Source organism: Rhinolophus hipposideros (genome assembly GCF_964194185.1).
Source record: "Rhinolophus hipposideros genome assembly, chromosome: 6".
Lineage (NCBI taxonomy): Eukaryota > Metazoa > Chordata > Mammalia > Chiroptera > Rhinolophidae > Rhinolophus > Rhinolophus hipposideros.
In genome coordinates, this window is record NC_138052.1 from 36,598,334 (window position 1) to 36,612,689 (window position 14,356).

Consider the following 14,356-nt stretch of genomic DNA (forward strand, 5'->3'; position numbering starts at 1 on the left):
TTCAAGGAGTTGCTCCAAAATACACATTTCTACCTAACATCTTCAGATGAAATGTTTTGGTGGTAATTAAATAGGCATTTAATCACTTGAACCTCATAAAAAGGTTGTAAAAGGTTTCAAGGAAGTTGGCACAAATCAGAGCTTTCTATGCACGTATTCTGTGCCTAGAATGTTGCCAGTGCTCAGGAAATTAGGGCACAGTGGGCCCCAAAATGTAATGCTCAAGAGAGAAAAGAGCACTGAATCTGTACACATTTTACTTCAAAAGAAAGAATACTAGCCTTCTATAGTTTAATTTGGATGTCAGTTTTATAGACTTTGCAGTTTGGAGACATTTTTCCAGTATCCCTCCATTGAAAACATGCCATCTAATTTGTGCAGTGCTGGTGTAAACATGGAGATTTTGGTCAGTGAGAGAGAAAGCAGGTGATCTTGACCCCGGAAGCAGCAAACCATTATATAATATCTGAGCTCTCTGGATGATGTGACCGCGCCTTTCTTTTCTGGATTCTTTGCTGAGTCCAGAGCTGCATTGTGTTAAATATGAAAGCTCATATAGAGGCAAATGCCCCTTTGTCATCTGCCCCTGTTAACTGTGCCTGCCTGGATGCCCCTAACAGCCATGAGCTGGGGAGTTCCTTAAAATCTGTTGGGGGTAAACATCATCCTTAGTGATCCTTATAAAGCAAGAGGGGACATAGGGGCTTCCGAAGTGGCTCACCTCGGTTTGCCCTAGTTCCTTGCTATTTCTGCACCACCGCATGTTGACAAGATTTCTGGAAGTAGGCATGACAGCAGGGAGCCTGCTGCCATTCCAGGAAGGTTGCTATTACAGGGGAAACTGCTCCTTCACCAGAAACCCAGAAAGCCCTCCGATGCTGTGTGCTATGAGAAAGGCTCATTTAGGCTATAATGCAGCCTGGTACTTTGAGTCGCTTCACCAGGGGTTCTGGAGTTCCAGTAAAAAGGAAGAGAGTTATCAGACAAGCGTAGCAGCGAAAGCCAGCACAGGAATGCTGGGCTGCTCCCTTTCATTATCCGTTTCTATGCTCTGAGAAAACATAGTCTTGATTTGAATTTCAGGTCAGCTCCCTGGTAACTTCACTCACACATCCTAGGGGGTGTGTACAGATTCTAAGGACCTTCAACCCTCACAAGCAAAGGTGCTCTAAGAACACTATTTTGCATAACTATGTAGTATCCCCAGAACTCAACTCCTTAAATACAGTAACCCTTTTGTGCCCATGAAGCATTACCAAAAGACCAACAATGATTATTACTAATCATCATGGAAGAGAGGGGAGAGAAGAGAAACTCTTTCTTGCTTCAGAAATAAATTCTGAAGGAATGTAAAAATGAGAATCAGAATACCTAAAGGCACAAAAGCCAATTGAGAAGACTTGTTCAGCCATGACAATGTTTTCTCTTCATCAACTCTTAAAACAAGTTTCTATACCAGAACTTACCATGTATCATATCAAGCATTTTAAATGAGGGAATTCATAATATTTGGGGTTCCTTTTTGTTAAAAATTGTTTCTATTTAGTTTTAAATAAGAGTTTTCTTACTGAAAAACGGACCATGGGCACTTACCAGATCCAGATCCAGAGGCAGTCACATCATAAATCAGATCTTTTAGAGTTTTTCCAGCATTTACTAGGTTGCATTCAGAGAGAGGCTCCTCTACATTCTGTCTCTTTTTCTTCCTGTATGTGCACTGTCGACCTTGGCATGCCCATACTGTCAGCACTGCAGCTATGGACAGGAGGCAAACTGGCACGGTAATAACAACAATCAGCTCCATGGGTCCGAGTCTGGGGGTATTTGATGAAGCTTCAGGTTAAAAAAAGAAAGAAAGAACGTGACCATAAATCAGCCATTTAAAATATTTTAGAAATTGGAAATGCCATCACCCAAATTTCAGATCTAGAATGTGCAGCCACAGAGTGTACCCTATGTCCGTTGGCAAAGACTCTCTGTGTAGTAATCAAAGATGGGGAAAGTGATCTGAGGTTAGACAGCAGCCAGGAACAGTTACCCCAGGTGACAATGGAAGACAGGAGTAGGACCATGGAAAGCACTGGCACAGACTAAGCATTTGACATTTTTCTAGTATTTTTTTTAGCAGTACATATTTAGAGCACATTCATTCATGCATTCATGCCACAAATAATTACTGAGCTCTTGCAATATGTTGCCACCATTCCAGGTGTGGAGATAACAGTGTCGAGTGAAAGAGGCCCAATCCTTGCTCTTGTGGTGCTTATGTTCTCATGCACCTACTAAATAGATGGATATGTAATGCAAAAGCAGAAGGTGATAAGTACTATGAAGAACAATGAATTAGAGGAAAGAGACTGAAGTGATAGCAGGATGGTACTTTAGATAGCGTGGTCACTGAAGGCCACTCTGGGCGGTGTCAGGGAGCAACAATGGAAGGTATCTCAAGGAACCATGTGTCTGGCTGAGGGACAGCAAGGGTAAGGGGCACTGAGATAGAGACCTACTTGGCATGTTCAGAAACAACTTGTTCCAAGAGTGCAGTAAATGAGGAGACAGATAGAAGGAAATGAGGTCAGAGAGATAAAAAAAGAGAAAGATCATATGGGGTCTTGTAAGCTTAAAGGACTGTGAATTTTATTCTAAGTAGAAGCTGTTACAGGGTTTTGAGCAGGCAAAAGATGTAATTTAACTTTTTTTTTAAAAATAATTCAATGTCTATTTAGTGTGACTGCTGTGTGAAGACACTAGGGGTGCAAGAGTAAAAAGCAAAGAGACCAATTAGAAACCAAATGTAATAATCCTGGCAGGAAATGATGTTCTTGGCTGACAATACTATCTAAAATAGTCCTTCTTTCTCATTCCCCATTCACTCTCTGTACCCTTTTCCTGTTTTATTTTAATTCCTGGATCTTATCACCACCTGGCACATCATATATTCATATATACACATCAGATATTTATCTATTATCTGATTCCCTCCAAAGAACATATGCTTCATGAGGGGAAGAATTTTATCTGCTTTGTTTCCAACTACATCCTAGTGTTTACAATGGGAGATGGTCAATAAATAGCACGTGAATAGCAGAATCACTAAAAGATTTACTCATTTTGTTCTTAATAAGTAAAGATTTTTAGTTATAGAAAAATATAACTGAAACCAAATAACATAAAGATATAATTAAATTTGTCACCAATTTTAAAACACATATAGCCAAAAATTTTAAAGTTCATCCTGCCTTTAAGAAATCTTTTTAATTTCGGAAAATAAAAACAGTGATATGTGAAAAATCTATGATAACAGATATTTTTTGTGTACTTCAAAGTAGTTATTTTGTCACTTGTAATGAGCACATAGTTCATTTTCTTTTCATTCACTATAGACAGCCTACGCATCAATTTAATTTTATCCCCAAGTCCTACCATTGGGGATGTTGACTTTTTTGTTTTTAATAAAACTTGGAGTGTATCTGATAGAATATAGGAACAGAATTCTGGAGTCAGGCTCTCAAATATCAAGGAGAAGTAGAAGAATGAAGGCTTTGGAGAGGGAAGAGAGTTACAGGTGGCGGTTATGCCTTGGGCAAACTTCACCCTCCCCCACCTCACCCCAGCTGACTGCTTAGGGTTGGAGACAATGCATAGAAAGCAATAGAATAACACCTTCACCTTAGAGTCTAGACAAATTACAGTGATAATGAACCTTGTGAATTACACCATTCCTCAGACTTCCTTCTTTGCAATGACAATCATAGTTTATTATATTAGGCATACTTACATTTTACCTACAATGTTTCAACCAAAATATATGAACATAATTTGCAAACAAATATTATTTAATTCTATTGGAAGAAGAATCAAATTCCTCAAAACTGTGTTCATAGAAGTTTCACTATAATCCTAAAAATAGTAGTCTATCTACAACCAATGAGTAATAGATTTAAAACTGTTAAGTGAACTCTGGAAACAAACATAATCTATGACCTTCCACCTTGCCTAGTGAGTTTTGGCAGATCACCAACGTACCTTCTGAGTGTTGTAGGATTCCTCTGAAGTCATTAGATGTTGTACAGGTGCATGAGGAGAGCTTGGCCTTGACTATTCTTATAAGGTGCTAACAGAATTCTCTAACTTGACTTAGCTTTAGAATCATTAACCACGGTACTTACAACTTCTAAAGCTTACTTATAAAAGAATTTTATTATCTATTTCACAATAACCTTTCAAATCTACATTTCAAATTATATATACATTTTTAGGTCTTCACAAATGTATTCCAAGAAAGCCACAGAGTATACTCAATCACTTGCAATTTGTATAAACATCTATTTAGAACAGGTTTATAAAAATAAAATTCCATATTGGATACATTTATATGGCTAAATTTTATTTTGATATATGCTATTAGGAAGTATCAATATAAACATTACCCTTAAAAAGCTTATTGATTGTCTTCATTTTAGTAAAGCTCTCATAAGCAGATCTCAGATCATCACTATGGCAACCAATAAGGAAACAAAAGGTCAGCAACCCTGAAAATAATCTCTATAAAAGTGCACTGCTCTAGTGATGACTACGGCTCTCAGGGATATTTACTACAGATGTGCAATGTTTCTTCTTTTGTGAACAAATTTACTGACACGGATTAGTAAGAAAAAAAGATTACTCAGCTAGAAAAAAAGCTAGGAACAGCATCCAGAAAGAGCTCCTTAAACACTGAGCAATTTTAATGCAAACATTTATTAAACTATCTTCTAAACCAAATGCTGATTGTAATCTCTACAGGAGATAAATAAAAAAAAAAAAAAACTGTAGACTACACCCCATGAGTCATGGTAAAAGAAGATAGTAGTGCAGTTAAGAAGACATTTTAATAAGATACCTCTGATGAACACATGAATTTTCCTAAGAGGTTTTATGTTTTTGATCATAAGAGAACTCATTATGTGATAAGTTCCAATTTTTGAGATTGCCCGTTTCGACCACAATGTATTCTCCATGAAATAAGTAGGTTCACGGGGGGATATGTTAGTCCCCAAAGTGAGGTCTGGGTAGAGCTGCATTGCTACTTCAAGTTATGTCACTGCCTAGTAAATAGAAGATAATGGGGTAAAAAAGAGAAAAGCGCTAACCCAGATGTGTGAGAGCCTAGCTCACAAATATCTCCCCTATGCAAGTTCTACAATACAGAAACCATGACAACACAGGGGAAGGAAGTACTCGCAAGGCAGGGAGAACAGAATGTTAACCTGAATGGGGTGGAAGCTTGTGTACAACTGGAGAGAGTCATGTGAAAGGCAAAACAATGCAAGAAGGTAAGATGAGGTGGGAGGGAGGGGAAGAAAATAGAGAAAAAGAAGGAAGGAGGGAAGAAGGGAAGAATAAATTTTTTTAAAGTTGTCTTTGTCAATTTTGCAACTTTCCTTAGAGACCTGAGTGGAACTGATGAGGATGAAAGTCAATGGTAATTGCCAATGCCCAAATAAAATCTGGAATGAGTTTAAATGCCTCCCTTCTCCCTGGATAGTCCATCACTCCCATTACCACCTTGCCACTTCTTATTTCTGGTTTTAGGAAGATAAACTCCTCAAAGACAAAAAGACAAAGATGAGAAGTGAAGATGATCTCCAGGTTTCCTTCCCTGCTGACCTCTTTTTCTTTATGAAAAGTATGAAAAATAATTTATATTGATAAAATTTACATGACCTTCTAATTACTTATTCACAATTCCTTAGTATATGCCATTAGGAGGAAATGCCTTAGTACTAACTGGAGAAATGGACTTGATGAATGACTTCAAATAACTTATATTGACCATAGGCACAAAAACTTTGTAGTATAATACCTATATTCAACTTAAGGACACATTTCTTCACTGTATTTGAATGGCATTCAACGGACTAGAAACTGAGGACATAACAATGGAGTGAGGAATAGAAACTCATTGAGGATCGAGTACCTGAAGAGATATGTATAGGCTGGACAACTGTTTAAAAACATATTCAGGTAAAGAAAACAGAGGTCTTCGTCCAAACAAAGTGCATTTTTGTTAAACATTTCAAGGTTAATGCTTCCTTCCCAAAAGTTGCTGTGGCAAGTAGGTACAGAAATGTTACAGGGTACAAAACACCCCTAAAGAAACCATAATCAAATTTAGAATTGAAACCATTCCTCTTCCTTTTATTAAACGTTTTTCTCCAAGTAAAAAAATACCGTTTTTCGAGGTTGAATCTATGAATGTATAACTATCAAATCTTCAACTGCTTCCCCACACCTCCAAAGAAGGGAAGCATTTCTTTCTCTAGCTTGTGGCTTTGAAATGTTCTCAGTTAATAAATCAACCAAAAAGACAATGTTGCCTGAGATGTTTTCGGATGGGTCTTTTTCTGTTCTGGCACCTGGAAGACCTGCCACCAGGGTCAGCTAAATGACCTAGCGATGTTCTGTCCATCTACCTCTTATAAACCTTCTATGACACAGCCCTGTGGTTTCAATTAAAGAGCATCTGTTTAGTTCACAAGTTTCTGAGGGGAAATGTGGAAATGATATGTGCAGGTAAAACAGAAGAGAGAGAACACATTATCTTGAAGACATTCAAAGCTACGTCATTCAGTAGCTCAACAGGAATAATTCCTTTTGTCAAAATCAGAGTGACATGCTAAGTAATGAGAAATCTCCCAAATCTTTATGGTGAACTTCCTTTAACCTGCCATTTCGAAGCATCCTTAAATGGGGGTACCGTCATTTCAAACATTAGCTTGGTGGGAATAAAAATACATTACTAAAGAGTTTCTTGTTGCTTTACTAATTGGTAACAAAGAATGGTCCAGATTGATTGGTTTGTATAATGTTACACTAAGAACAACTCTCTAGGAGGGAGGCCAGAGAAGTGGGGCATGCTCCGCATCTTTGTGGAAGTTATAAAATTTACTAAGGAATACACAACCCATCTAGGGAATAATTCCAAAACAACTTTGTAAGTAAAAATATGCAGAAAAATTTTATGTAAGAGCAAGGGGGTGGGAGATAAGAAAAGGTCATCAAGAAGAGTTCCAATCATGATGAATTAGTCCAATATAAAAGAATAAGTAACAATATTTACATGTGTGAAGTACACATACATGAAGCAAAATAAGCCCAAGGAACTAAGTCACAAATACAGGTTTTATTTGTCTAACACTCCCATGTAATTCTGTACTCACTGATGGCAGGCAGCTCATCCCCACCCCGAGCTTGTCCCTCATCTCCTACTTCTTCACAGTGACACTTATAAATGTCACCAGGAATAATCCAGTTAGAAGTTAATTCGGTTACATCCCCCCAACATTCTCCACTATAGGGAGCAGCAAATGGTCTCCCTTTTTCATAGATCAAGAATAATCATGTTAAACAGGTTGTTTTACATCAACATGAACCTCAAGAACTGAACAATGGCAGAATATTTATTCTAATCTAGAGATTCAACTGAGCCATGAGTGACAGAAATAGCATGAGAATTATTTCTGCCTTTTAAATGAATCAGATGAGCTACCAAGGGGCCATTCCACTGTTCAGTGTTCAATCTATAAATGGTTATTTGCATACACTGTCTTCATCTGGTCTGATTTCATGAGTGTATAGCAGGCAGGGAGCACCGCACGTAAAAAGATTTCCTGAACTGTTCTCTTTGTGCTGCTGGGTTTCTGGGAGGATGTGGAGAACAGTGAGAAGCTGCAAATATTCTTTTGTCCACTAGCATTTGAATTTAAGAATAATGTTTTTATATTTTAAGGAAATAGAATGTTTGATTGAATAATATAATCTTTGGCATAAGGGATATGAAGAACTTTGACTCATGCAAAAGTGAGATTAATAAAACGTAAGAAGAAGTTAAATTGGCTGTACCATTTTTCTTAATTTCAGGGCATGCGTCCAGAGATTAGCTTCTTAATCTGTCACCAAAACACATATCCTCAAATGATACATATCTGTAAAGAACTGAGGTAGTGATTACTCAAGGAATATTTTAGTTTTTTTTTTCCTTAAGCCAACTTTTATATGAGAAAAATGAAACTTCTTTTGAAGCAGCACCTGTACCTCATATCTCGACTTCCCCAGTTTACAACAGAGAGCCTTGCTCAGAGAAGGCACTAAAAATACTGATGACAAAGGAATAGTTACACTTCTCCGTCCTAATATAATTTCTCCCACAGTTAACACGTTCACACAGAGCAGATTATCCACTTGGAAGAAATTGATATGAGATAATCCTAATTTGACCCAGGTCAATGTCCTGTACATGACAATCATCCCCCAAAATGTTTGAATACAAAGGTAATATTATTTACATAAGTGGGTGAGTAGGGGCTTACATAATGTAAAATCCGCAATTTAGAATTGGTTATAAATTTCACTTTCTATTTCCCATTATGTCCCTGTGAACAAAATTTCATAATTGAAATCACTGTACTTGAGATAAGAAATGCTTCCTATCTTCCTATATTAAACTTTTAAAGCAGAAGTTTGACTTCGTTGTATGCTTATATTTCATAGCACTCTCCAAAATATAAAAATCATAGTACCTTTCAGTTTATGGGGGATGGGGGGGACCCACCTGGCACACCTGTCAGGAGTGCATTGAATCCTCAGAGAATGAGCTATAAATGGATTTGTTCATGTGATAGCAGAACAATTCCACGAGGGTTCCCATGAGCATTTCTCAGCATGTAGATGTCACCTTACACTGACTAGATCAATGAATTTATGTTTAAAATAGAAAACCATAAAAGTTAAGAAACAACCATATTTTGTTTTAAGAAATAAAAACAATAAGACTTTTAAACTCCCAAAAGAATAATACTATGAGTCTGAAATTTTTATAATTATAGCATGCTATAAAATTATTAATTTTTGATAAATTCAATTCTAAAGTTTTAGCAGTTTATCTTCCATCAGATGTAATCCTTCAGTTTGGTTTATACTGAAGTCTAATTTAGACATGTGCCTAATCAATATGCATTACATAACAATATGCGTTGTTCACCTACCTTGATACAGATAATCATTTTTCTTTTTCTCTTTCCACAACTGAGAACAGAACAGGAAGGTAGAACTTGTACTGAGGTTAATGAAGCACATTTAAATATTGTACATGTATTTTCTTTATTGAAACTAATTATTTGAATTAGTCAAACCTATAATGGTATTATTAAAATAGTGTTTTGAAATCTGAAAGGAAAAATAAAAAGCTATTACTACACTTACCCTTTTAAGCATTGTATGTTTTGGTAGAAAAATGGAAATAAAGTTGCCTGCACTGGAATGTTTTTGTTGAACAGTCTATTTCCATATGAAGGGTGGTAATTAGTGTAAGCATGAACTAAATAGAAATGCCTATCAAAATTAACCCCATAAATAACAGGCTTCACTAGCCCAGGTTTCCAGATCTTACCCTGGATGAATTTTCACAAACAATTTTAGATGCTATTTGACATCACTGCTTTTTCTCTGAGCATGTCTGTGATGTCACCTGGAGTCATCAGAAATCATTTCTGTTACAAACCAAAATGTGATCTAGCCATAAAAGAATCAAACAACAAAATGTGATTCCTTCACAGAGGATAAGGTACGTGTTCTAAAAATAAGGGAGAGAAGATATAGAATTGTATTAGACAAAATAACTCAACTATACTTCAATAGAAAATGTACTAAACAATTACAGTGGAAACTCTAGGCCAGTGGATAGAAGCTCGATACCTATCGAATGAATGAATGAAGAGGGAAAAACCTATGCCCGATAAGGAAGAGTCAGTCAACTGATAACAAAAGGGAGACCTCAGGGATGCCTAATTTTCTGGTTTTTCAAGACAAACTAGACATGTGGATTTTCAGATTAAGACTCTTAATTTTTAACATAAATAAATTTACTTTTCTTTGCCAGAAACTATGTGGATCACACAAACCTGTCTGTAGACCAGCTGAAATTAAAAAAAAAAAAAAAAAAAAAAGCAGGTAGAACTCTGGATGACTTGTTTTGCTGTTCCTATGTTCATTCGAATTGGGTTTAGCTACAAACAACAGGAAACCAATTTTCTTCTCTTTCATGTAAAAGGAATGTGAAGATGGGTAGACCAATGTTAGTAACCTGGCCCCATGAAGTGTTCAGTAGAGCTCCTTGCATCTCCCTTGTTGCCACCCTTATGGTGTCACCATTATCCTCATGGTCCAAAAAAGCTGCTACAACTCCATCCTGTACTTCCAGGTAATGTGATAAAGGATGGCATAATAATGTGCCAGTGCTATTTGAATGAGTCTTCTCCAAAGTTTGCCAAAACATTGCCACTTGATCTCATTAGCCTGAATTCAGTCACATGGCTACACTCACCTGTAAGAGTAGCTGAACATATTGTCTGTTAGGTGAACAGCCATACAAAAACCTGAAAGTCTAGGTTATGCTACTAAATGGGTATTGGAGGAAACTAGATGTTTTTAAAACACTTATTCATAGTCATCATAAGCTCTGATCCATTAGATTTTATTATAAAAAGAACATGTGCAACAAAACAAGTCTGACAGTACAAGAATTTATAAGAAAAGGGTTAAATGTCTTTAGCCTGTTAGCTCTCCAATACCAACTACAGATGTTAATAGAATGTGTAACTTCCATAAATTTACTAAAAGATTTCTTTGAAACAATGTTTTTTTCTTCTTTTATTGTAAAATACAATGAATATACAGGAAAGTACATACAATATAGAGGATGACTATAGAAATAATTATAGACTTCCATGTATCACCACTCCCTTCACCCTCTTTCTACTTTCCTCCCAATATGAGATACCCTTACATGAGCACAACCTTATCCTGCCCTCCTAGGATAACCATTATCCTGATTTGGAAAATAAACATTTCCTCACCTTTGTACTGTGGTTCCCAAAACCCCTTTTCCTACATGGTTCCAGGTTGAAGTTGGGATATTTACATACATATTCAACAATGAGGATGGCCTGTAATTTTTTTTTTCATACTATCTTTGTTGGGTTTTGATATCAAGGTTATACATAAAATGAGCTAAGGAATGGTTCCTTTTTGTCTATGTTTTGGAAGAGTTTGTGTAAGAATTATGTGTTCCTGGTAGTTTAGCAGAATCTTCTCATAGAGCCTCTTGGGCTTTAATTTTTTCTTTATGGAAATCATTTTTATTACCTTTTTAAAAACTAGTGATTCAAGTTCTTTAATGTCATGAGAATATTCAGAGTTGGTAAATTATTATTTTCTAAAAATTAGATTGCTCCTAAATCATATTGTTTCAAACTTAGATACTCTTAGTAATTTTTTAAAAATTTATTTGTATTAATTACCAACACACTGGTGTATTAAAATCTCCTTCTGAGATTGTAGACTTCTCTATTTCTCTCTATAGATCTGTAAATATTTTCTTTATTTTTGATACCATATTCTTAAGCACACAGAAATTCAAATTTGTTAAAGTCCCTGGTAAACTGAAACTTTAATCACTATAAAGTGACTCTTCTTTTACTCTTTTTTTACCATTAAAGTTAATTTTGTCTATTAATATGATTAAATCAACAATTTTGTCTGTTTAATATATGCATGGTATATCTTTTATATCACAATAATTTCAACATTTCTATAAAGTTGTACTTTAGATAATTTTTTAAAAAAAAACATTAAATTGGATTTTTCTTCCATATAATAATCTTTGTTTTTTTAACTGGAATGCTTAGTCTATACATTAAATTATTTACATTTAAGTATTAGTGACATATTTGGATAATTTATGTTACATTTGTATGTGCTTCCTTCTCTCTCTCTTTCTCTCTCTCTCTCTCTCCCTCTCTCTCTCTCTCTCTATTTTTCTCTCTTTTCAGTTCTTTTGGATTTTTTTTTCATTTTTACTTACTGTAGATTACTGTAGGAACATAGTCTTTTCTTTTCTTTTTTACTTACTGTAAGAACATAGTCTTTTCTTTCGGAATTAACTTAGAAATGACAATGGGCATACCAAAAGCATAAAGCTGAACAATATCTTTATCCTCCTCCTAGACAAAACAAGGCAACCAGAAAATTTTAACACATTTGACCCTGTCCTGACATATACAGTATGCTATTTTTATATTGAATGATCACTTTATCATTGTTTAAAACCCCACAAAACTGTTGTCTCAACAGATTATTCACATATTATCATTTTCTTTATTTTTCATTCCTCTGTGTATGCCAGAACTTTGATATTAGTTTCTTTTCGCCTGAAGTACATCCTTTAGAATTTCCTTTATCGAGGAGTCTGATAATGTCAAACTCACCTATTTCTGTTACTTTGAAATGTCTTTTCTCTTACCTCATTTTTTTATAATAATTTTTTTTAATTTTTCAATTACAATTGACACACAATATTGTATTAACTTTAGGTGTACAACATAATGATTAGACATTTATGTAACTTAGGAAGTGATCACCCTAATAAACCTAATACTCATCGGACACCATACACAGTTATTACAATATTATTGACTATGTTCCTTATGCTATACTTTACACCCCCGTGACTATTTTGTAACTACCAACTTCTACTTCTTTATCCCTTCCGCTTTTTCACCCATCCCACAACCCCCCTCCCAATTGGCAACTCTCAAAATGTTCTCTGTATCTGAGTTTGTTTCTGTTTTGTTGTTTGTTTATTTTGTTCTTTAGATTCCACATATAAGTGAAATCATATGGCATTTGTCTTTCTCTGCCTGACTTGCTCCACTCAACACAATACCCTCTATTTGCAGATGTCAAAATTTCATTCTTTTTTATGTCTGAGTAATATCCTATTGTATATATGTACCACCTCTTCTTTGTCCATTCATCTATTGATGGACACCCAGGGTGCTTTTATATCTTGGCTATTGTAAATAATGCTGCAATGAATACATGTATGCACATGTCCCTTCAAAATAGTGTTTTTGGTTCCTTTGGATAAATACTCAAAAGTAGGATTACTGAGTCCTTCTTTGTCTCTTCTTATAGGCTTTGCTTTAAAGTCTATTTTGTCTGGTGTAAGTATTCCTATCCCAGGTTTTCGTTTTTGTTTCTGTTTTCCATTTTTATAAATTATCTTTTTCCATCCCTTTACTTTCAGTCTGTGTGTATGTGTTTTAATCTGAGGTGAGTCTCTTGAAGGTGGCATATGTAAGGGTCTTGTTTTCTTATCCATTCAGGTACTCATGTCTTTTGATGGAAAAAATTAATCCACTTACATTGAAAGTAATTCTTGATAGATATGTGTTTATTGCCATTTTATTATTCACATGTTTGATCCTTTTTTCTTCTTTTTAAAGAAGTACCATTTCTTGTTAATACTGGTTTGGTGATGATGAAGTCCTTTAGCTTTTTCTTGTCTGGGAAGTCCTTTCTCTGTCCTTTAATTCTAAATGATAGCCTTGCTGTGTAATCTTGGTTTTCATTACTTTGAATATTTCATGCCAATCCCTTCTGGCATGCAAAGTTTCTGTTGAGAAACCAGCTGACAGTCTTATGGAAGCTCCCTTTTAGGTGACTAAATGCATTTCTCTTGCTGCTTTTAACATTCTCTTTGTCTTTAACCTTTGGCATTTTAATTGTGATGCATCTTGGTGTGAGCCTCTTTGGGTTCATTTTGCTTGGGGCTCTCTGAGCTTCCCATGTTTCTATATCTATTTCCTTCACCAGGTTAGGGAAGATTTCCATCATTATTTCTTTTAATAGGTTTTCAATTCCTGCTCTCACTCTTCTCCTTCTGGTACCCCTGTGATGCAAATGTTGATGCAATGTGTGATGTTGTCCCAAAGACCCCTTAAACTACCCTCATTTTGTGGATATTTTTTTTCTTTTTGCTGTTCTGATTGAGTATTTTTTGCTACCTCATCTTCCAAATCACTGATTCGATCCTCTGCTTCATCTCACCTACCTTTGATTCTCTTATATATTCTTCACTTAAGTTATTGCATTATTCATTTCTGACTGGCTCTTTTTTATATTTTCTATCTCCATTTTTATGTTTCCTATGTCTCTGTTGTAGTTCTCACTGAGATCAATGAGCATCCATTCCTTATAACCAATGTTTAGAACTCTGCAGCTGGTAGATTGTTTGTCTCCATTTTGTTTAGTTTTTTTTTTCCCCTGGAGCTTTGCTCTGTTCTTTTGTTTGGGACATGTTTCTTTATCTCTTCATTTTAGCTGCCTCCCTGTGTTTGTTTCTATGTATTAGGTAGAGCTGCTATGTCTCTCCATATTAGTAGAGTGGCTTTATGTAGTAGATGTGGGGCCCAATGGCAGTTTCCCTGGTCATCTGAGCCAGGTGTTCCAGGTGTGTCCCTTGTGTGGGTTGTGT

At 35.7% G+C, this 14,356-nt stretch overlaps 1 protein-coding gene across 3 annotated transcripts in view; it reads right to left on the reverse strand.

Moving 5' to 3' along the window:
• The window catches only part of ACVR1C (activin A receptor type 1C), an 81,985-nt gene that overhangs the window by 21,854 nt on the left and 45,775 nt on the right, over window positions 1–14,356 (reverse strand). For all 3 annotated transcript variants that reach the window (XM_081051698.1, XM_081051700.1, XM_081051699.1), the window contains exon 3: window positions 1,594–1,833. In XM_081051698.1, the coding sequence (XP_080907824.1) occupies window positions 1,594–1,833 (240 nt within the window). The remainder of the gene's footprint in view (window positions 1–1,593; window positions 1,834–14,356) is intronic.